Below are 23,392 nucleotides of genomic sequence, written 5' to 3'. Positions count from 1 at the left end.
TACCATTTTTGTTATTATAATTTGCCACTATGACAGTTGAAATAAATAGCCTTTAAAATCATTGCATTTTAATTCTTCATACAACCATATTTAGATCTAGAAAGTGTGGTGTAATTCTTATTTTTGAAAGAATCACTTTTCCTTTGGTTCATAAATACTGTCAGCAGCAAACTATTTAAAGTAAGATCAATTAATATATATTTAAAATTCTAACATTAAAATATATCTATCTTAACATGGGTACCTTTTGATTTATATAAAATCAAAGTCAAGTTCAAAGTTGTTTACCTTAAATAACCAGCAGCCTTATTTTATAATATAATATAATGTTTTGTCCTTACAAAACCTTAGCTCTTTCTTTCCTAAAATATTTCTGAAAAGTGGATTATCTGCTTCTGAGAAGCATTGCTGCAAATTGTACATTGCCCTGGGTGTAATAACCTTTAATTTTCTTTTTGTTGTTTTGAGGACGCAAAGTAGATTAGATTTTTTGTTTGTTTGTTGTTTTTTATGGGTTTTTTGGAGGTACCAGAGATTGAACCCAGGACTTGTACATGGGAAGCAGGTGTTCAACCACTGAGCTACATCCACTCCCCAAGATTGGGTTTGAAGGGGAGAGGACTTGGCCCAGTGGATTGGGCGTCCATCTACCACATGGGAGGTCCACGGTTCAAACCCCGGGCCTCCTTGACCCATGTGGAGCTGGCCCATGTGCAGTGCTGATGCGCACAAGGAGTGCCGTGCCACCCAGGGGTGTCCCCACGTAGGGGAGCCCCACGTGCAAGGAGGGCGCCCCATAAGGAGAGCTGCCCAGTGTGAAAGAAAGTACAGCCTGTCCAGGGATGGCGCCGCACACATGGAGAGCTAACACACAATATGACAACAAAAAGAAACACAGATTCCCGTGCCGCTGACAACAATAGGAGCGGACGAAGAAGAACATGCAGCAAATGGACACAGAGAGCAGACAACGAATGGGGGGGGAGCTGGGGGGGAATGGAAGAGAAATAAACAAAAATAAATAAATATTTTTTAAAAAATAAGATTGGGTTTGAAGAACAAAATTGGGAAAGAGTGGTTAGGCTACTGCTGGTCTAAGCAAGCATCTGTGGTAGGAGAGTACCGAAGCTAGTGGATTTGACTGATTGACCGGGCTGGAGGTGAGAGGCATTAGAAAAACTAAATCAGTTCACATGGAGTACTTTTTTAAAGTGCCAGCACCCCCAAAGTCACAAAGATAATTCCCCTCATCAGGCATACCTCAGTATTTCTGGTGGACCACTTTTGTAGAGCTTTTCTGGTGGACCACTTTTGTAGAGCTCAGTATTATGTAGTGTTTTCTGGTGGACCACTTTTGTAGAGCTCAGTATTATGTAGTGTTCTTTTCTGGTGGACCACTTTTGTAGAGCTCAGTATTATGTAGTGTTCTCGGAACATTGAACCATCTTTTCTTCACCTGCATTAAGGACACCTCTGGGGGTAAGCCCCAGGAAAGTGTGTTCAGGGTCATGAAGGGGTCAGGAAAGGGAGGGGTGGCCAAATAGACTGAATTCACGCTTTCAATACTTATGGGAATTATTTGCAACCACTCAGGAATATAAAATAGTATCACAGCTGACAGCTATATTTAACATTCCATTTAGCTCTAATCTCTACTTAATCTCTATTATTTTTATTTGGTTATGAGGTATTTAGTACAGCCAGTTTTGTGGAAGGCAGGCCAAGAGCACACTTCAAATCAATAGTAGTCAAAGCTAACTCTACTGAACCTAGATTAGAACATGAGCATACAAGTTCAGTGGTTCTGAAGTTTGTGGAGTAGTTGTTTTTTCATTTTTGGTTAAGCTTTAACAATCAGTCTAAGCAGATTTACAACTTAAATACAGTACCTGCTCTAAGGCATAAATTCCATATTAGGTCAAAAAACAAATTGTTAGCACTGAAGTCCTAACTTTAGTTAACATTAAGTCAAATATCAGACCTTATTCTCTTCATGTATTGGCTTCAGTGTCCTCATTCATTCATTGAACCTATATTTATTGAGTACCTACTCCATTCCAGGTAAGATTCTAAGTGCTAGTGTGCATCAGTGAACCAAATAAATGAAAGTCTGCACTTTTTATGGAGCTTCTTTTCTGTAAGCAGAAATAGACAATAAGATAAGTAAAAATATGTTAGATGGCAGTCAGGGAAGGGGAGCAAAATAAAGCAGAGAAAAGGGGATTACGGGAAGAAGCTACAGGGTTAAACAGGGTGGTCACTGAAAAGGTGACATTTGAGTAAAGACCTGTATAACTGAACCATACAGTTAGTTATCCAAGGGAATGGCATTCCAAGGAAAAGAAACAAGTGCAAATGTTCTTAGCAGGACTGTGCTTTGTATGTTCAATAACAGCCAAGAAGCCAGGGTGGCTGGAGTAAAGGAGACTGGGGTTGTTCTACCTCTCAAATTAAGACAATGAGAGGGGCAATTGGCATCAAATGCTGCTGAGATATAGTGAATTGAGGATTGACCATTGGATTACTGACCTTGAAAGGAGCAATTCAGCAGAAGTGAAATAATAGAGTCAAAAATCTCCTTTGAACATTTAAGTAAAAATGGAAGGAGGAAGTAGAGAAGGGCAAATAAAGAGATTCTTTGAGGATTTATGCTGGTGGTGGATGGAAACAAAGACAAGGGAGGGATTGTGTTTTTATTTCTTGAGATTATGTTTTTAAGATGAGAAATTACAACATGTTTTTATGCTAGTGGGAAAAGTTAATTATATATTACAGTGACAGTCACCGCAACGAAGTCCTCAATTTAGGAAAGAGGAAATGGAATCCAGTGCATAAATACAAGTACTCATCTTAGATAGGATCACAGAGAATTTATCCGTTGAAACGGAAGGGAAGTTGACTATGCCAGTACAAATGAAGGGAAGCAGTAGATTTGATGGCAACATATTGAAAGTCCTTTTCTACCGTGTAAATAAACTTTCTTTCCAACACTGGAATAACATCTACAGTATCCCTGCCTTATGGTCATTTACTAACTACCTCTAGAGGTACCTCATATTTGGCCAGCTTATAAGTTATTTCTATATTTCTTCCTTTTATTGTACAAAAACCTGTCTCCCACAGCAGTGGTCATCCTAGTTCTCCTTCCTAGAGGTTCACAAGTTAGAACAGTTCTAATCCACCTACATGAGAGCTTTTCAAATACCAAAGATTGGCGGTGAACTTGGCCCAGTGGTTAGAGCATCTGTCTACCACATTGGAGGACCGCGGTTCAAACCCCGGGCCTCCTTGACCCGTGTGGAGCTGGCCCATGCACAGTGCTGATGTGCGCAAGGAGTGCCGTGCCACACAGGGGTGTCCGCCGCATAGGGGAGCCCCACGCGCAAGGGGTGCGCCCCGTAAGGAGAGCCACCCAGCGCGAAAGAAAGTGCAGCCTGCCCGGGAATGGCACCACCCACACGGAAAGCTGACACAAGATGACACAACATAAAGAAACACAGATTCCCGTGCCACTGACAACAGAAGCAGATAAAGAGCACGCAGCAAATAGATCCAGAGAACAGACAACCGGGGTGGGGCGATGGGGGGAGAGAAATAAATAAATCAATCTTTTTTAAAAAAACACAAATACCAAAGATTGACCTGATTTCTCCTCAGTAAACATTTTTCTGTCTTTCACACCTAACCTAAATTGTTTCTTCTATGATACTTCAACTGCTCTCACATACAGTCACCCACTCTCCTTATAGCGCCCATGCCTATTTATCAGTTTCATTTGTTTAATTGGGGTTTATTTGTCCCCATCTTTGTGGTCTTTTTTATCTCAGGCTTGCTTTTTTCCACATATTCATTGTTTTACCCAAATACTCACATTTAACCAAAATGGCAAGAAAGTCTTTATCCGAGGTTTTGTCCCTAAGCTGGGGCCAAGGATAAGATGCGGCTATTAAAAACAGCCATTCAAACCAACACTCTCCCATTAGACATTCATTCAAACAGACCCTCTCCCACTAGTTAAAGCTACCCGGTTAGAATTGTCATTTCTACATTTTCACATGACCTCAAATAAACCAACATCTATTTCAGGGCACCGGGCCAGATTAACTGGTACAGGAGCAAAGAAAAAGGGACCTCTTACCAGGGGATTCAAGCTTGAATAATTGAGAGAATGGTGTGTCACTGAAAATAGCAATTAAGTAGGCAGTTTTTAGATCAAGATGACACATTTGATGTCAGATACTTTGCTAGTAGGTGCCTGGAGAGATGCCTGAGCTAAAAATGAATATTTCGAAATCATTTGCATAGGAGTGATAGTTGAAGACATATGTGTAGGCTCATTCTTTGAGAGATGATAAGTAAAGACAGAAAAAACAAAATAATATGTTTACATTTAACATGTCTATGTCATATAAGCATGTGATATTCTGAAAATTCAAAGCTAGTCCTAGCATATTACCATGTAGATGAAAAGTTGATGTAGCATGGAGTGGGTGTAGCTCAGTGGTAGAGGACCTGCTTCACAGGTACAATGTCCCAGGTTCAATCCCCAGTACCTCCTTTAAAAGAAATGCTGATGTAGGTGAACCAACCCTGTTTGGATCACCTGGATAAGTAAGATAGTCTCAATTTTCCTATTATCATTTCCCTAAGCCCATGATTGCTGTTCCTGACAACTTAGCATTTTACTAGGTTCATTCCTCCCTGCTGGAATTTGACTTTTGTCCTACTTGACTGTCTTTAGACTTTGATCAACACAAAAATAAATCTTAAAATGAAAAAAGGAGCAAAAAAATGGAAACTCAAAAGTCCATCACTTGGGACCTGGTTGAATGAACTATGCAGCTGCAAAGTAAATGAGAAATGGCTCTATGAATAGTTATGAAATCACTTATAGAATAAATTGGGGTGTTTGGTGTATGTTATTTGTTTTTTTACTTTACTTTGTACATTTAATAATTGAAAATATTAAAGGGGCACTGATACAAAATACCAGAAATCAGTTGGTTTTTATAAAGGGTATTTATTTGGGGCAGAAGCTTAAAGTTACCCGGCCATAGAGTGTAAGTAACTTCCCTCACCAAAGTCTTTTGCCATGTGTTGGAGCAAGTTTGCTGCCAACATCTGCCAGGGTTCAGGCTTCCTGGGTTCCTCTCTTCCTGGGGTTCATTTCTCTCTCAGCTCAGCTCCTCTGGTTTGTCTACAAGGTCACCTGTACACTATTAGGCAAACTGCATGTTTCTCTTCCCAGGGCCTTCTCTCTTTCCTCACAACCAACCTTCTTTGTGTGCTTACTTCCCAGTCCTCCAGCTCTTGACTCCAGCATCAAAACTCCAACTCTGTCCTTTGTTATGTCTTTCATCTGCAAGTCCCCACCCATCAAGGGGTGGGGACTCAACACCCTACTGACACGGCCCAATCAAAGCCCTAATCATAATTTAATCACACCCAGGTACAGACCAGTTTACAAATGTAATCCAGTATCTTTTTTGGAATTCATGAACCATATCAAACTACTACAAATATAAACAATACTTAAGAAATAAAAAGAAAACACAGTTGAATAAAAACATTTCTCAATTAAATGTACTAGATACATATAATTTTTTATCATACAGTATGTTACACAGTATATTTGGTTCACAGTAATGCAATCATACCGTATTTGTCCTTTTGGCTTGCTTCACTCAACATATATCCTCCCGGTTCATCCATGTTGTCATATGCTTTACAACTTCATTTCTTCTTAAAGCTGCATAGTGTTCCATCATGTGACTACACCACAGTTTGTTTATCCATTCATTGGATGATGGACACCTGGGTTGTTTCTCACTTTTGGCAATTGTGAGTAATAATACTGCCATGAACATCAGTGTGCAGATGTCTGTTCCTGTCACTGCTCTCATTTCTTTTGGGTATATACCATAGTGGCTTTGCATGGCAAATCACATGTCAAATACAACTTCTTTAGGAACCACCAAACAGTCTTCCACAGTGACTGTACCATTCTACATTCCCAACAACTGTGGATAAGCGTTCCTATGTCTCCATATCTTCTCCAACACTTGTTGTTCTATCTTTTTAATAGCGACAATTCTGATAGGTGTGAAATGATATCTCATTACGGTTTTGATTTGCATTTCCCTAATCATTACCGATGTTGAGCATTTTTTCATGTGTTTTATTTTATTTTTTGCCATTTGTATTTCTTCTTTAGACAAATGTCTTTTGCCCATTTTTTAATTGGGTTGTTTGTCTTTTTATTGTTGAATTGTAACATCTCTTTCTATATTCTGGATATTAAACCCTAATCGAACATATGATTTCCAAATATTTTCTCCCATTGAGTCGGCTGCCTTTTCACCCTTTTGACAAAAGCCTGTGAGGTGCAAAAGTGTTTGAGGAGATACCATTTATCTATTTTTTTCTTTTGTTGTGCATGCTTTGGGTGTAAGGTCCAAGAAACCACCACTACTGCAAGGTCTTGAAGATGTTTCCTGATATTTTCTTCTAGTAGTTTTATGATCCTAGCTTTTATATTTAGGTCTCTGATCCATTTTGAGTTGATTCTTGTATAGGGAGTGAGATAGGAGTCCTCTTTCATTCTTTTGGTTATAGATATCCAGTTCCCCCAGCACCATTTGTTGAAGAGACTGTTTTGTGCTGTTATCATGGAGTTGGTAAGTTTGTCAAAAAACCGATTGACCACATAGGTGAGGGTTTATTTCTGGATAGGATAAATTGTTAACTCAGAAAAGGCAAGGCAGAGAAAAGTCTGAATAGTATGCTAACATTTATCAAAAGAGGTGGCAGGAGTTGATGGGAACGCTTCCCTTTATAAAGATATTCCAGCTAATAAAGGAAAAAGGAGTGAAAGAATTAGGATAGCACCATTTTGCAAACCTTGATGAAATAAAGTATCTGGGCAATCACCAGGGACTTAACTAACCCGTAATAAGAGGGGAACCCAGACATAGTTATGCATTTCATCATCACCTATGAAGTATTTGTTCCCCACCCCCCCAAAAAAAAAACTTGAATCTGCTCAAGCCTCTGGATCTTATTACCAGTTTACAATAAATGCAAGAGAAAGAGGAACATGTTAAATAACACCACAAATATACAATCAGCAAAATAAAGAATGTGGGAAACTATATAGGGTATATGATTCAGTTTCTTCTGCATATAAATTGTAAGGAAAAAGAGGGAGAGAAATACTTTAGATATGAAATATAGTAACTAAATGCAATGTGTGGATCTGATTTTGATCCTGATTCAAACAAATCAGCTATGTGAAATACATCTGAGAATTGAGCACTGACTAGATACTGATAATATTAAGGACTTATTGCTATTTTTCATATGGAATAATGGTACTGTGATTATGCTTTTTAAAAAACATCCTTTTATAGATATATGCTACAAATATGGTTTAAATATTATGATTCTGGGATTTGCTTTAATAAATTCAGTGCAATGTTGGAGGGGAGGATTGGAGTGTAAATGAAATAAGATTGGCCATGAGTTGATAACTATAAAAGCTGGATAACAGATGAATGACAGTTCGCTATAAACTATTCTCTCTGCTATTGTATATGTTTGAATTTTCCATGGTTACCCAAAAAAAAGCAAGTTAAGTGATAGGGGAGAGAAAAGAAGTGAATATTATTCACTCCCTAAACGTTCCCATATGATTTCAATCTCCTCTCTCCTCTTTCTCCACTACTCTAGGGAGAAAGAATTGGGCAAGTTTACAAAGTGGGCTGGGACTGCTATGAAAGACACTCCAAATTATTTTTCAGCCACTCAGATTGGAAGAATGAAGCCAAAGTTCTTCAAACTTGGAATGCAGTCCACCTCATTTCACCCCCTCCTTAAGCCTTGTCAACACACATTTCTAGTTACATGCACAATTTTAATTGAATTTCAGGGACTGTCTCCAAATAAAAGTTTCCATAAACTTCCAAACTGAACAGCTTCAGACTCTACTTTGTAATCTATTAGCTATTCATGAGTTCTCCCTCCCCACTTAAAAGTTAAGTTCTTGTTTGCTTTTCTCTTCTGATTTTCATTGAGACTCTTCCAGTTGCCAAGAAAGAGAATAGATTTCAGACAAAGATAGTTTTTTCTAAATTTGACCATTACCCATACTTGGGCCATTATTCAAACAGAAAAACATTAATTTTTCTAATAGATACATGGTTATTTTAAAAGAATGGTGGCCCTTGAGACTTTTAAACTTTATCCTATTTCGGGTAATACCTGTGGCCTAGAAATCTGTCATATGGCCCAAAATGTTATCTGGATCCCAAAGAACAGCATGGTGTAAGAAAAATGGCAGCTAGATACACAGTGACCCCACTGCTGCATGCCAAGCAGTTTTTCAGAAGTATAGTTGGCAGAAGTGGGGAAGCAACTGCACCCCTGAACAAAAGTTCCAGAAGTGGCACCTTATCAACAGTATATCTCAGGGCTTCAAGTCAGTATTTGAGAGAAAGCAGGGTGAATACACATATGAGTTTACATAATACAAAGAGAAGGAGAGAGTGTACTTTTTTATATGCTCTCCCTTGTTCTCTCTACCAATCAACATAAGCTTCTCTTGAGTCACCCACATTCCCAGCCCTACCCAAGGATATTCACCTCCTCACTCACAAAACCTATTTGGGTCCTCTGGAAGTTGCCATACCATCACAGTGTGACAACACACCCACCCAGTTGATCTGGTATAGAGGAAATGACTTAACTCAGTTTGGAACCTTTATGGTACTCTTTCTCCAGTCATAGTGACAACCAGGGGTGGACAGCTGGCCAAGGTAGGCCAATCAAAGACTTCCTTACAGGATTTGCAGTTATGGAAACTGAGAAAATGAGGGCTCCTGGGTGGCTAAAGGTATAGGATACAAAACATAGGAGTGATGGATGGCCAGGTTTTCTATCGTGTGGGAAGTCAGTCTGCAGTGAAGAAGGAATAAAACCAAAGTGGGGAGAGAAGCCAAGATAAAAATTATGGGAGAAAATACTGATAGCATTCCAGTTCCTGGTTCCACTTGATCCACTGAGACCCAGCCACACTCCTGTCCTTAGGTACTCTTAGACCTAATAGAATCTTTGTAATAAATTCCCCCTTTTGATTCTGTCCCTACCAGTCAAACCCTAATATACTGACGATATCACCAACTGATTGCATGTATTTGGAGAAATAAGAGAAACTGAGGTAGTATGTAATCTACCTTGCTCAGAGGCATTCACAAAAGTGGTGTGAAAACTACTCATGATTCCTCTTGGTTGACAGCCAGGTCGTGTTTATTATGGCAGTTAAAGAATACATAGTCAGAGTCTTTTCAGGACTTAGATTTCTTCTTTAAGGAAACAAATAAAAAATGTTCATTAAAAGATTGATATAAAAGTGTGATAATTCTGAGGTTAACCCAAAACTTAGCATAATTTTCCATAGGAGTATTTGTATATAGGGAACGGGTTTTAAATTCCACAAATATTACTAAAATGAGCAATCATCAGAAAGAGGTTTTAAAATATTTTGTTTCGGCATGTAAAATCTCGTTTTATTACAGAATTCTTCTGCTAAAGGCGTAGCTCTTCTGGGTTTCTGCCAGAGTGATGGGACCTTAACAGCCTAGTTAATTTTAAAAGATACACATCAAATGCTGGGCTTTCTGGCTGCTTGGTGGTAAATGTAGTGCTTAAACTAATGCCACATCTTGTGAATTTATGTGCATCTGCAAATGACTGTATTGTACACACACACATTTACACACAAATATGTTTATTTCAATGAGAACAGAGTTGGGCAGGATGATAGGACAGACCTGTAAAATAATTCAAAATTTCTGTTGGCTCTCACATTCGTCAGTGTAATTATAAAATGTGTACAATTTCTTAAGCATACTGTACCAAAGGTGGTCTGGATTTATTTCCAATTGCCAACATGCTAAAATAAAGGTGCTTGATACCAAGGAGTAGCATTTCAAAAGTTTAGCGATTAGATCTCCATATCAAAAAATACTTTCAAAAAGAAATTCTTGGTACTTGTTTCACTTTTCTCCTCTTTATAACATTATAGTGTGCTCTTATGTGCACATTGTAGCTTTCATAGTAAAGAATACATTGACTTAGATTGCAAAATAGTTTTTCTTGTTTCGTCCCCTTGTGTCCATTGACTTACATCTCTGTGAAAAATCTTTTCTGTTCAATTAGAAATGTCTGTTGGTCTGTTTCCAGTATACAGTTTTTAATGGTTAGCAATGTGAGAAAACTTCACTTAGTTTAAAATGATGTAAAGGGCATGGATTCAGTCCTGAGATCAAGTAAATACACATTCTGAAATTCGCTCAGTTTTATGGCTTTAGATTTTAAAAACTTGGTGAATAATCTATGCTTTAAGCATTTACCATCAGCTCTTCAAATATACAAACTACTGCATTTCTGGTGCCAGTCAGTCCCACCAAGTGATAACTTAATTAATACATCTTTTAAAGTAAACTTTTAAAACATGGTCTATTCATTATCAACAAGTAATTTCTTATACCCTTCTTTTTCCATAACCCTTTCCATATCTGTGGTCTACTAATATGGCCTTTCTCATAGTGTTTATCTTAGGCTTTACTAGTAGACATTTTTCAGTCTTTCCTTAGGAGACTTTCTGGCTGTTCACATTTCTGAACTAGACACAAATCTTACACTCCTATTAGGATTTTTAGTAGCAGTAGCTAAGAACAAGTGTTTAGGTTTGATAGTCTATTAACTAATGGACTTAGTGATCAGAAGAAAAAAAATATGAATATATTTTGATTAGACTAGCCTTCATAACCTGATTCCTCCTTTTTCTCCACTTTGACCTGGACCAAGAGTAACTATAATGAAACTGACTGTCCTGCATGGCTTTTACAAGCCATTGTCATGTCTTTTAAGTTACTTCACATATATAATACTTTTATTGTTAAAAGGCAAGAGCTGCATTTCACTATTGGCTTTCTGGAAGGATTAAAAACCAGTACACCTTTAAAAAAATGTTTTTCCTTTTTAGTGGACATGCAGGAAATAGAGTTCAAAATGTCTCACTTCTTTTAAGACCACCCATATAATTCTGAAGATAAGGAAATGAGTTCATAAGTTTCTAAATACCCAGTATGTAGTGCTTTTGCCAAGTATCAAAACCTCCATGCCTTTCATTTTTTTAAAAAATATACTTACAGATTAATTGAAAATGCATGTAATTAATACAGGACATTTGTAAATTCTAATCTTATCTTGGGAACTTGGGTTTTGCATTCCATAACTATAGTATGCTTAAGTTTGTGGTCTACTACCTTATTATTCCTGCCTTTTCATTTTTTAATAAATAGGATATAGAGCTTTAGGTTCCTCTTCATACCAATAAAGACTTAAATAAGCATTTAGTTATACCCAGCAACAGCTGTTGAATTTTGCTAGGCTGGTCTACTACGATCACCTCCATTTTTTAATTCTTATGTGATAATCCTAGCCAAATTTTATTCTGGCCTAAATTATCTGCAGAGGAGAAAGTATGTATTATGATGAAGTATACATAGAATTTAAGGAAGTATAAAATACCATTATTATAGAGCCATGTTTCTTAACCTTTTCTGGATTATGGGTCCTTTTTAGGATATGATTAAAGGTTCGGACTCTCTAGAAAATACATATACATAAAAAAGTTTTCATAGGGTTTCAGCATATTCTTAGACGCATCTAGGAATCCAGGGACTCTAGGTTAAGAATCCTTATTATGTGGGTAATAAACCCACAAACAGGTGAAATATCACTTGAAGTAGTATCTAGTTCATGTAACAAAGACAGAATGGAAAAAAAGAGTGTTTTGTTTCTTTCAAGAATACTACTGTCAGTAAGAATGACATCAATAAATTAAGTATAAGAGAAATAATCATAGTGCCTTCTCATTTCCTGTCTGTGTGCTAATGGTATGCTTAGAGTTTGCACATCAGGACATTGCATACCATTTGTCTCTTACCAGCTGCAAATTGTCCTTATTTAATACCATACCATACTCTTTAAAATAATTTTAGGGATGCCAAGCAAGTCTGCTGATCAGACCTGGGCTCTATACAATTGTGGGAGAGGGGGGGAGGCAGGGAGGGGAAGGAAAGCAGCTCATTACAGATTAAGACTGGGTGCAAAGATGTGAAAGACCCTAACCACCAACTTCTCCATTCTTCAACCACTTCAAAGAGTCCAGGATCCCAAGCTAGGCAAAATCCAAAGAAGGCAACCCACAGCATCCCTGAAACTACAGAGTTTCAGAGGGGGCAGCTTTATATGTGTATTTGTGGGGCAAGAGGCAGGAGCTGGCAGTGAAGAAGGATGAGGAAGCATAGGATATATTAATCTGATTTAATTCCTCTGCCCACACTCACCCTTCCCCCAACTTCCCCCTTTCCAAACTCCCCAAATACTGGCCAGGCAGATCAAACCCTCCAGACTTAAGGAACGGTCCTAGAGCCTTTGGGTAGCTGAATTTTGCTTCTTCTTCTCTCAAGAAAGTCCCCTACCCTTTTCTTCTCTCTTTGTCTGAGGCAAACCTCAAGCTCTCCCACGTGGGTGCTTCTACCCAAGGGATGCTGTCTCTTCTATAAGTTGGTTGGTCATCAGCCCCAAAAGGGCTCACAAATACACACCCAAATTTAGAATGACTCCTTGTGCCTGAGACATTTTTGCCTTTTTCACCCATAGTAGACAACTGGCAGCAGTTGTTATAGTAGAGGTTCTGTGTGTTGTTGTTTTTTAAAAAAAGCTAAAGCAAAAACTACTTTATGCATACTCTGTTCAGAGATGACCTCAGTAGGAGACTTTTTCTCACTTCCCAAGGAGGTGGTCGGTCAAGAGATGAACTAAACATACCAAGACTGGAATGTTTGGGGAATTGAACAGAACTAAAGCTGGAGAGCCTTCTTGGAGCTTTTAGTCTAGTGAGGGAAATAGACATTTCACATAAATAACTCTATATACCGACAGTTGTCATATGACAATAGCAGAAGCTGCTATGAGAACATAACACAAATGTCCGAAAGCAATCAGGCAAGAGTGAGCAGTGAAGTTGCCTCAGGGAATGCATCCCAGGGAAAACATTTACACTAAATGTTAAAGAGATCAGCCAGTACTTTGCACACCTTGTTTCATGAAAGCGAGACTTTGTTTTCTTCACTGCTGTATTCCCTAGTGCCTGGCACCTTGTTGGTGGTCAATAAGGATTTCTTGAATAAATGACTGGATTGGGGGCCTCTAATGTTTCTTTGCTCTCTTGTCCCACTCCTTTCCCACCCCAATAGTTCAAAGGTTCAGCTAAAGTTAGAAACATTTAAAATTCCCACAGATGGTCCTAGAAACATATGCCGGAACAGTTCAGTAAAAACTGGAGATCTTTCCAGCCCCAAACCTTTGTGGAATACTCCATTTTTAAATTTTTAAAAAGCAAAAACTATTATGGGCTTCTCCTTGACAAGTATTGAAATGTTACACACTGGATATAAACATACCTCAGCAATATTTTTTAAGATCTTAAAATAACTTTAGATCAGCAAAAGTAAGCAACCAAGTTTTTCTCCCTTCTTTAATGTCATTAGGCTTTGTATGTGGCTTTACAGAAATTTTCATTTTCTTTTGACTCTATACAATGTATGGCATTCTAGGTAGTATGACCTTAACATAATTCCAGGTGAATTATTATAAAGTTCAGCCCAAGAACAAGGGTTTTGTAATTCCTTAAATCTGAAATCTGGCCTTCAGAATTCTCATTTCTAGCCTAACCACTTAAGTTTTTTGATGAAGTAGCATTTTTGAGGACTTTAAATTCTTGTCGCTTGTTTCTCCTCCAAATTTCCCTTCTCCAGCCCTGTTTCCTTCTCTGAGCTGCTTTCTTAGCAGTTAGGGGCCCTGCTCGCTGGTTGTGTTTGTGACAGTCAGACTTCCATCTGCCGTTATGCAGACAGAAGCCTGCTGCGCTCCCTTCAGTCCCATCTTTCATGCCCGGCCATTCAGCCACCTTTCAGCGCGGTTCAATGGGGTCGGGGGAGAATGGGCTCTCTGCATCCACAGGAGCACATAATCTCCCAGGTAGCCTCCTCCTTGAAGCACCTCAGTGCATGCTGTTCACAAGCAGCAGGACACCACTCTCTACTGGGTTTCTAATCCCTCAGACACTCAGGGGAAGGAGGTCGCGGGGCTGCGAAAGTTAAAAGAAAAGCGAGGGGGCGGGCGGGACTGGCCTGAACACAATGTCAGAGCCCGGGCCCTCCAGCGGCTGCGCACAATCAGCGCCAGCTGCAGCCCAATTAAGCTCAACAGGTCACAGGTGTTCCAGACAGAAGATGCTTTTAACAAAACCACTTTCTTGAAAATACCTAAGACCTTTTTTAAGCACTGAAGCCCATTTCTTTTGGTGTATTCTTTAAAGCTATTTCGTACACTTGAAATACAAAGGAGCTGAAAAGCACATTTAGGCCTCACTGCAAGACCTGCTTTCTTCCTGCCAAACAACAGGAGCAGCAGCCAGTCTGCCTCCCTGGAGCCGGGAGGAGAGAGTATCTCTGCCTCTGTGTGGATTCAGATTGAAGCTGCACAGTACAGGGTTTGGTTGCTTACTCTCTTCTCCAGCCTGATCTCTCCAAAAAGTCTATTCTGTACTGTGCATTTCACCAGTCACGCAAGAAATTGCTGCTGGCTATATCTTTGTTCTAATTGCAATCTCTATTAGGCCATTGTAGTTTTCCTGTGAACTTTTAAGTGGTCCTGCCATGTGCTGGTTAAATTATGCCTGTCAATTCAGCTGTCAAGAGCCACTTTTCCTCCTCCTTTACGGTCATTCTATAAATAAGCTTCCTCTTCTGGCACATTTAAAATTGCTAACTTCAATTTCTCCACAGATCTTAAGGCTGGCCCCTGTGGCTGAGGAGGGGGACTGATGGGTGCCATACAGGGCTTCAGCTGATTGTTTAAGCTGTCTTCTGAATTTCTTGTTACCTTTCCACCTTTATTCAGGATGCAAATAATCTCTGAGATTATTGAAAGTTAATTCAGATTTCAGCATCCCTATTGGAAGTGAGCAGTGTAAGTTCCACATACTCCAAAGACCAATTTACAGTAATATCTCTTCCTGCCCACCCTATGTGCCACTTGGAGCTATGTTTTCCTGTTATCATTATCATAATTTGTTTATAACATAGAACAAGGAAGTATAGGTACTACCCAGGTCTTATATGGGAATGGAAGTGACTGGGCTTAAATTTACTATTAAGTTCCTAATCTCTCAATGCCTCGGGAAAGAAGGTAAGCCTACTGTGAACTAGTAGGAACAAGGGAGGGATTACAGCATAGGAAGGATGGATATCCAAAGCAATGCCTGACATTTTCATGTTTTCCTTCCTATTAGTTTTTGGTGAACATTCTTTGTCTTGACTGTTACTCTTTATTCACATTGTTTTTTAAAATTATTATTGCCTGCTAAGAAACCATGTTGGTTTTAATTTTAGTGATGCCTGTTTCTATTTTGCTAAGCTGAGCCACCTGTTTCAACTCTTCTTGTCTCCTAGGCTATGTATAAGAGGTTTCATTTTTTCCTCAGTGAAGTAAAGCATTGTTCTTATTCTTCATGGCATTCAGAATTCTGCACAATTGCCTCTTTTGCCCTTTTGCATTTAAAAGTGAGGTAATTAGATTTCCCAAGGTTCAATGGTCAAGAGCCTTCTCATCATGGGGAGTTGCTTCCCCACGCCCCTCACAAGTGGAGTTGTCACATATAATCCAGTTATTGCTATATTGTTGTTGTTCCAAAGGAACTGCTTTTTCCAAGGGCAAGCATGGCATGAAAATTCATACTCATGTCCCATTGCTTTCTTTGCTGAGTTACTTTTTTCCCTGCATTTGAAAGAAAAATTATTCACTGTAGTTTTTCAGGGATTTTGTTTTGAGGATTTCTAAACATTTTCACTGAAAATCTTTTCCTTTCCTACCTCTTAAGAACTCATCTCACATATGCATAAATCGTCCATAGAGAGTACCTGCTTATTGTTTTATATTATTGGTCAGATATGATGGAAAGAATCTGTGACATGTTAGCACCAAATAAATTGGTGTCATGGCCACCAAAATGACAACATCTTTGTCTAATTCTAACAGTGTGATTTTGGGCCTACTCTGCTAGCCCTTTGTCTCCTTCCCTCATTTTCCCAAACAGATATTTTCACCTTTGCAGCAAGCCATATATATTCTAAAAGCTTAGGTATCTATTTTTTACTTAGAACTGAGTAAGAACACAGAATACATACTCTTAGCTTTGCAGAGCCAGCCAAAACATTTTTGCTTTTATGGCCTAATGGCAAAAGCAACCTTGCTTGTAGTTGGCTAATAATTCATTTAAATGATCTAGTCTGCAGCCTATGGAGGAAGAGAACAAGATGGTGAAGGGATTAGGGGAAAGCTTCCAAATTCCTTTTTGCCAAAGAAGTTAAGGAGCTCAAGTGGCCAAGGGTTTTCTTTCTAAACGAGTAAGTTTAACATTCCAGACAGTCTGTAATTCAAATTCGCCTATTCATTTGTACATCTTCTCAGTGAGGTTCTTCTGTGGACTCATGGGAAAATTTCAACTGAACTCCCTTATCGCTGAAACAGTCCCAGACTCTGTCTGGTTTTTGAATGTGATGTTAGCAGAATGATCAGTATTTGTGGTCCCTGTGAACACTAGATATATAGGTATATAGATACACACACATATACACCTTCCTCTAGGTTTTCTTGCAAACTTTATACATAGTAATGAGAAAGACCCTTATTACTTTAAAGTTTAAATTGAAGCCAAACTTCTCAGTTTCTATAGTACTCATTCACAAACAGAGAGAAGCGATGCCAAATTTGTCTAGAAAGACCTCACCTTTCCAAAGCTTAATGCAGGAAGGAAAATCTCTCGGCAATTAATCAATTCCAGATTACTTTCATCAAAGACAATAGATCACCATTGGCATACTTTTTTTTAAAGCATAGCTTCCATTTCAGTTCTCCAACTAATGTATATTACTACAATGTTTGTACGTTCCCTGGAATTATTCTCAATTCCAGCACAGTATTTTTCTCTTACACAGCAAAAAAGCTCCTGTCCCTGTGTAACAAATTTTGATACCTAAGAAAACATTCCTCAAATATAATAGGACGATAGAAGTAGTCTTGCTAGAATTTTTCATTTATTACTACTTCTAAGGAAACAACTAAAATCAGAACTCAACTCAGTGCTCCAGACCAAAAGCATTTCTTGAAATGTTTATGTTTATACATCAATTTTTATTACTGACTTTATCTTCATTCCAAAAACTTAAGTATAACTTACGTAGTCTATATTGCTTCCGATATAAATAAAAGTTGCATAATATTAGCCAAATCGGGGGAAAGACATATATAACATGCACTTCTGAAAATTTGTTTATAGTTAAGGAACTACTCCATTGATTTCAGCAAGCATGCATTGACCATTTGCAGAGCACATGGATGTGCTGTGGCTGCTGCAAGTGTTGCTGCCCTTTGCCTCTGTTACACAACCTGGTCCTCCTCCTTCTCTCAGCTTCTCTCCTTCTGCTCAGCCTTCTCTCCCTCTTCTCCATCCTTAAATATGTCTGTTCCATATGTCTCTGTCCTTAGTTCCCTTCTGGATTGCTCTGTTCTGAAATAGAGGAGAGCAAAAGGAAAAAAAGGAAATGAGATAGTCAAGTACCATATTGTGCAGGTCCATAATGGGAGTTGGCATCTCTCAAAATGTTTACTAAAGGTCACTAGTAACTAAGGATAGCCATTTATAGGTATTCCACCAAAAAAGGGGGAGAGAGGAGTTCTGTGGGAAACATTGAGTTATACAAAGTTAAACAGATGTGCATTGCTAGGCTTCACAGAAATGTTTAAAATCCTGTTGTGCATTATAAAGAATAGAGTATATACACCATTCCCCAAAACTTATTTAATCTTGGAATGCTTCTATTCTTGAACAGACAAGTAGTATCACATGGGAAATGCTGACATGGGCCATGAGAGCCAGTGAAGATTTTTGACCAGAAAAGCTGTACTTTTTGGGGAAATAGTTAGCTTATCATATCTTGGAACTCATACCAAAGTGAGTAGCTCCCAGAGCAAATAGAAACCAGTCATCATGAAATGGACATCCCCAAAATGCTTCTGTTTTTAGCCCTACCTTTTGATTTGTATTAGAAGAAGAGAATAAAAAATTAATGCTTTTTCTTTTGGAATTTCTGCTAAGAAGCCTTTTCATGAGGGAAATATAAAAACAAAGAAACCTTTAGGAGTTAGGCTCTGTCAGCTGTTTGTGTATCAGCTGCTTGTGGATTTGGTTGAGCGCTTTTGAGATGACTGTCATTGACCTGCATTCCCTGCTGTTGTGGCCCATGTGACTTCTGAAAATTCTATCCTTGTTAGATTTTGTGATATTTTGATAGGATTACTTTTTTCAATTCACTGTTTTGCCAGCTAAGGCTATTTCAATGTGATCCCTGATCTCTTTATTCTTACCTTGCTATTTCTCTGCTTACTACTTTATTCCTTTTACTCAGAAGGGTACTTTCTTTGCATATACATATATCTAAATTCTGTCCTTCCCACTTCAATTTTTGAAGCCTCTCCCAAGCCAGCAGTAATTTCTCCCTTCTTTCCACACCCAAAGCTCTTTTCCTTTGCCTCTCTGACAGTACATCTCATACTATCCCACACATTGCAGTTAATTTATATCCATCCCCCACAAACCTATAAGCACCAGATGACAGATACAGTGTCTTGCTCATTTCTGGATCTTCGACCTGACCTCATATAGTTATTGCACAGAATAGCCATTCAATAGATGTTGACTGATGAAAGAGTGACTAATTATTCATGCAGTCCTATTTATAGCTATCTCAGTTACTAGTAGACCATTACTAAGTAAATATATAGGAAAATAAAAGTGGTGAAAGGGATTGCCTGCCTGACTGGTTCTTCAGGACAACTCTTGTAAATAAAATGGGTAATGTTTGTGGAAGCCAATGTTGAGTTCAGGCATTTGGAGTCCTAAGGAGTTCTGCCACCCCAGGAAGTGGGAGCAGCTATGCTACTTCCTCTCTAGGAAAGAAGACACCTTTATATGAGGTTCTTGAGTACCATTGTTCAGCTACTCTGTCTCCCTTTTCATTTCCTTTCAAAGGTTCTATAGGTCATTCCTATCTAATCCAAAACATTTCTCAGTGTTCTGGTCAAAATTCTGTCTAAATTTTTTTATCTCACAATTTTTTCGGTCTTCAAATTGGATGGAATGGTTATTAGGGGTCAGATCAATACTAACTATAGTAGGGGAATTACTCTCAAATTTTAACATATACTAGAGACCCAAATCGCACAACTTTTAAGTGGTCGCTATTTCTCTAGCCGCATCTCACCACCAGTGTCCCCGTTGTTCTTGCTCTGGAAGCTGCCATGTAAAAGCAAAAAGCAATTTATACCTTAGAGAAAAATCTATGGGTATTGAGTAAGGAAAGTTGATCTGCAAAGAGGAATTGCTCAGGGGAGTTGACCCCAAAGACAGCCTTCCTGGCCTCAGTCAGTGACCTGCCTAAATAATCTTTCACTTCCCACTACCTAATTTCTCTGCCTTGCCATGTTCAGCTATCTCAGATCCCAGTGATTTGAGGAGTACAATCATTTCTTCCCAATTTGATAACTGTGTAACAGGAGGGGATGCCTACCAGACTGTAGGTTCCCTTTCTCAGATGTGCCAGATGTGTTAGCCATGCACCGTTGGACCATATGAACCAAATTCCATGAGCTTTGAGTGAGAGGATCTAGGAAGCCTTGCATTCCATTTCCCTTCTTTCTTTAACCCAACCCACCTCTCCTACCACAGCCATCATCACCTGTCACATGCCATTTGGCCACTCCCTTTGCTGTGCTTCCATCAGACTTTGCACATCACTGCATTATACAAAATCTGAGGGCACCAATTACATAGCAATTAATACAGTAATTACTATTTATCTAGCACATAGTAGGTCCTCAATAAATATTTGTAGTCACATGCTCTAAGCCCTGTATTCTCCAAGACAGATATCAACTATGAAGTGTGCAAAGCATGGCATTGGCACCAGGAAGTGACTTCTGTTCTCCTTAGCCTGAGGAGGAAGTCCCATTAAGGAATCATTCCCTGTACTGTCTCAGTAAGAGAACTTCAACCATCAGGAAATTCAGTCCCTTTTGCCTCTAGTCGTTCTTCAGACTTTTTACTGCTCAGACTGGGGAGAGGGAGCTGGGTACCACCACTTGGTCCCTTCACCTCCCTTTGTTCAGGCCATCTCGGAACACAGTGTAACCACTGGATAGCCAGTTTACCGTGCAGAGCATTTCACGGGCTCTACTGTGATCATTAACTATCACATGCTTGTTTTCAAATAACTCTTTTGCTCCAGAATATATGATGAAGTAGTTTTACTAATCCCTAAAAAGGTTTCACTTTTTCTTTCAACAACTTGGTAACTACTCTCTTTTCTAAAACACATTAACATGCGTAACCGCTGTAGTTATCTTAGTACTCATTAAGGAAGCACATCACTAATAGTTACATTTCATAATTTGACAAAGCCATCTAAATCTTGATGCATTGTTTTTTCAAAAAATTCCTAACCATGCTGCCAAATCCCCTAAAAGGCTACTAAACTGCTTTGGCAGCCATTAGCCCAGCATAAGCTGAGGAACCCTTTTCAGTAAGTGAACAAACAGAAAGTATGCTGAATGGCTGGACAAATGTGTTTCAGCTGGCCCTTTCATTTACCAATATAAGGGCAGAGTCCGTATCAATCACTGTTTTCCCTGTTGCCCCGAAAATCACAGTCTCTCTTTTTATCCCACAAGCTCTTTCCACCACGGTAATGTGTCTTTAGAGTGACACTGGCATCAGCCTGCTTCGGCTGTCTGAAGTCCAGGGAGCTTAAAAACACATTTCAGGATTTGAGACTTGAACCTCCCTCCCCTTCCATTTTCTTACCGCCTACTCTATCCCTCCCTCTGCCATCCACTTTCACCCCCTCCCCAGATTCTTTTCAATTCTTCCAGCTTTCCTTGCTGAGTAAACAGAATTCACTTTTCTGTTCTAATGCAGTTCTCCTAGATAACATAGACAACCCCATCTGATACTTGGAAGACTTAAGAACTCCTTAAAGAGATACACATAAAGAAATGCTTTTACATATTAGTCATAGATCAAAGGTCGAAAGGAATGTGGAAATTTGGTGTTAAGACAAGTTGTGCTGATGAGCAGGACCTCACTCTACATCACAGTAGCTCCTCCTTCTGCCCTCCCTTATCACTTGGTTCCTACCTCCACCCACCATACATACACACTCATCCTTTGTTGCCCTGTATTGAAGTATGTGTGTGCATGTCTGTTCCACCATTAAAATTGTAAGCTCCTTAAGAAAAAATGCCATATGGTATACATCTTTTTAATGCTCCTGTTTCTGAGTGAATTGGGATGGATGGATGGATAGACCAACAGACAATAAGCTCCATCTCTGATTACTCTGTATCTTTTGAAAACCTTAAGCAGAGTAACTCTTGCAGATAAAATTTTAGCAATGTGCTTATAGTTGTACAAGTTAGCACAGATAAATAGTTGGAATGTTAAGTTTCTAAAAGAAGTGTTGAATATTTTTTTCCTAACCCCCCCACCCCGCCTTTTTTTTTTTCTATTTCAGATTATAGCTGTCTGTAGAGAAGCAGCTCTTTTGGCCCTGGAAGAAGACATTCAAGCCAACTGCATTATGAGAAGACATTTTACTCGAGCCTTGAGCATTGTGATACCTAGAATTCCTGAGGCATTGAGACGTTTTTATGAAGATTATCAAAAGAGCAGTGGACTGCATACACTCTGAGAAAATATATATACTCCTTATGCTAAAATATCCTTTCTAGACAAAATTTCTTTTTTAAATTTCATCTTGAGAGTGGTCAAAATATCCTTAAAAGACAATAAAATGTCTAAAATAGGTACACTGGAATTGAGAAGCTATTGTTTTTGGGTTTTTTTTAGGATTTATTTATTTTCCCCCTCCCCCTGCCAAACCTATGGACATAAATTTTATGAAAAGCATAGGAAAGTTTGGAAATTTTGAAGGGATAGATGTGTAGTGAAAAATATTCACAAATCTTTATTTTTGATAGACAACCAATGAAATGGCCAAACACACCACACAAATTAGGCTTATGTGACCTAATTTCCAAATATGTATTTGTTCTTGTTATTGCTCACACTTAATTTTTTTTCTTTACCCTTCTTAACCTGTACCTATGGCAAAGAAAAAAAATTAAGAACTATTTCATAAGTTTAATGCCCCTTAAATTTTGAAAAATTGACATGTAAGCTCAGTCCAGGCCTAGAGCAGTAGCCTTGTTTTATTTTTATTTTTATTTTTTTTCGTAAAATGCTATAAGTAAATCTATAAAACATGAATTGTTCATATTTTAACTTGTATACATTTCAGGTTACCAATAAACTTTTTCAGTTCAAAGATAACCAAAATGTTCTCTTAATCGTATTGTCTTGTGTTGCTTTCTAAGTATGTGCATTTATGCTGTGTTACTTATCTTTAGGATTTCTTGACACTTCAATATACCGTAAATACCCTTGAAACATGCTTTTGGAAAGTGAGGTGAGTCTCTGACTTCCATTTCAAAAGTGGCAATGGAAAGAATGTGTACTTAAACCTGGTCACTGTAGATCTTCAAAAATTCCTAGAAAAGCAAGTCAGGCAAGAAATACCTGATTATCAAAATAACCAGCTATACAAATCTGTGGTAGCAGATATTCCAAAGTCATGTCTCAACTATTTTATCCTTTGATAAATAGACTTGGAAGGGTGTGTTTATTTTTTTTTTTTCCAGACAACATGGGTTGACCAGTATATAAAACCACCAAAGAGACCAAGAATGTTACTGTTTTGAACTTTGCTGTCCAACAGAGTAGCCACTAAGCACATGTGCCTGTTTAAATTTTCATTAACTAAAATTAAAAGTTGAGTTAATCAATCATGTTAGCCACAGTTGGGATGTTCAGTAGGCACATGTGGCAAGTGTCTACCATATTGGATAGAGCAGATTATAGAACATTTCTATCACTGTAGAAAGTTCTATTATACACTTACCATTTAGATAATAAGCTTATACATTGAACCATATAGCATCTCAAAATTATTTCCACGCCCTCCATTTTCCTTTTGGTTATTATTCATAAAGAAAATTATGAAAAGACAGGACCTTAACTTCCTTTCTATAAATACTTAGCTGACAGCACAAGAAAATAAAAGAAATTATATCCCTAAGAGCTAAA

The 23,392-nt window shown here is 38.4% G+C and overlaps 1 protein-coding gene across 3 annotated transcripts in view; it reads left to right on the top strand.

Annotated features, from left to right (window-relative positions):
* AFG2A (AFG2 AAA ATPase homolog A) overlaps nt 1-22,579 on the top strand; it is a 327,373-nt gene extending 304,794 nt beyond the window's left edge. For all 3 annotated transcript variants that reach the window (XM_004474658.3, XM_071214813.1, XM_071214823.1), the window contains one exon: nt 21,762-22,579. In XM_004474658.3, the coding sequence (XP_004474715.2) occupies nt 21,762-21,938 (177 nt within the window). In that variant the 3' untranslated portion in view covers nt 21,939-22,579. The remainder of the gene's footprint in view (nt 1-21,761) is intronic.
* The last annotated feature ends 813 nt before the right edge of the window (nt 22,580-23,392 follow it).

This window comes from Dasypus novemcinctus, chromosome 1 (assembly GCF_030445035.2).
Source record: "Dasypus novemcinctus isolate mDasNov1 chromosome 1, mDasNov1.1.hap2, whole genome shotgun sequence".
Lineage (NCBI taxonomy): Eukaryota > Metazoa > Chordata > Mammalia > Cingulata > Dasypodidae > Dasypus > Dasypus novemcinctus.
The sequence above is the reverse complement of the archived record's forward strand: the minus strand, read 5'-3'. Positions and strand labels throughout refer to the sequence as shown.